General features: G+C 39.5%; 1 protein-coding gene across 1 annotated transcript in view; it reads left to right on the plus strand.

Moving 5' to 3' along the window:
- Positions 1 to 170, plus strand: part of LOC139753519 (putative sodium-dependent multivitamin transporter) — a 49,590-nt gene extending 49,420 nt beyond the window's left edge. The window contains exon 5 of the mRNA XM_071670165.1: positions 132 to 170. Within this exon, the coding sequence (XP_071526266.1) occupies positions 132 to 170 (39 nt within the window). The remainder of the gene's footprint in view (positions 1 to 131) is intronic.
- Positions 171 to 1,599: the final 1,429 nt, after the last annotated feature.

The following is a 1,599-nucleotide window of genomic DNA, read 5'->3' on the forward strand; positions in this document are numbered from 1 at the left end:
ACCACGCTCTTTTATTTCCTCACATCTCTCCTCCTTTACGTTTACTTATCGATCAAACCACTCACACCCCATTGCTTCTCAAACATATCATATCCTGCACATCTATCTCTGCGCACAACTGTATCCATAAGGCCCGTCTCGAAAACCATACAACATTGTTGGAACCATGATTCCTTCAAATCATACCCATTTTTGCTTTTCGGAGATTATGTTCTCGACTTCCACACATTCTTCAGGCTCCAGGATTTTCGCCCCCTCCCCACCCTATGATCTACTTCCGCTTCCATGGTTCCATCCGCTGCCAGATCCACTCCCAGATATCTAAAACACTTTACTTCCTCTAGTTTTTCTCCATTCAAACTTGCCTCGCAACCTTACAACATTGTTGGAACCACTATTCCTTCAAACATACCCATTTTTGCTTTCCGAGATAATGTTCTCGACTTCCACACATTCTTCAAGGCCCCCAGAATTTTCGCCCCCTCTCCCACCCTATGATCCACTTCCGCTTCCATGGTTCCATCCGCTATCAGATCCACTCCCAGATATCTAAAACACTTCACTTCCTCCAGTTTTTCTCCATTCAAACTCACCTCCCAATTGACTTGACCCTCAACCCTACTGTCCCTAATAACCTTGCTCTTATTCACATTTACTCTTAACTTTCTTCTTCCACACACTTTACCAAACTCAGTCACCAGCTTCTGCAGTTTCTCACATGAATAAGCCACCAGCGCTGTATCATCAGCGAACTACAACTGACTCACTTCCCAAGCTCTCTCATCCCCAACAGACTTCATACTTGCCCCTCTTTCCAAAACTCTTGCATTCACCTCCCTAACAACCCCATCCATAAACAAATTAAACAACCATGGAGACATCACAACCCCTGCCGCAAACCTACATTCATTGAGAACCAATCACTTTCCTCTCTTCCTAAACGTACACTTGCCTTACATCCTCGATAAAAACTTTTCACTGCTTCTAACAACTTTCCTCCCACACCATATATTCTTAATACCTTCCACAAAGCATCTCTATCAACTCTATCATATGCCTTCTCCAGATCCATAAATGCTACATACAAATCCATTTGCTTTTCTAAGTAGTTTTCACATACATTCTTCAAAGTAAATACCTGATCCACACATCCTCTATCACTTCTGAAACCACACTGCTGTTCCCCAATCTGATGCTCTGCACATGCCTTCACCCTCTCAATCAATACCCTCCCATATAATTTACCAGGAATACTCAACAATCTTATACCTCTGTAATTTGAGCACTCACTCTTATCCCCTTTGCCTTTGTACAATGTATATATATATATATGTATATATATATATATATATATATATATATATATATATATATATATATATATATATATATATATATATATATATATATATATATATATATATATATATATATATCTTCTTTCTTTCTTTTAAACTATCCGCCATTTCCCGCATTAGCGAGGTAGCGTTAAGAACAGAGGACTGGGCCTTTGTGGAATATCCTCACCTGGCCCCCTCTGTTCCTTCTTTTGGAAAATTAAAAAAAAGAAAAAAAAAAAAGAGAGGGAAGGATTTCCAG

This window comes from Panulirus ornatus, chromosome 14, assembly GCF_036320965.1.
Source record: "Panulirus ornatus isolate Po-2019 chromosome 14, ASM3632096v1, whole genome shotgun sequence".
Lineage (NCBI taxonomy): Eukaryota > Metazoa > Arthropoda > Malacostraca > Decapoda > Palinuridae > Panulirus > Panulirus ornatus.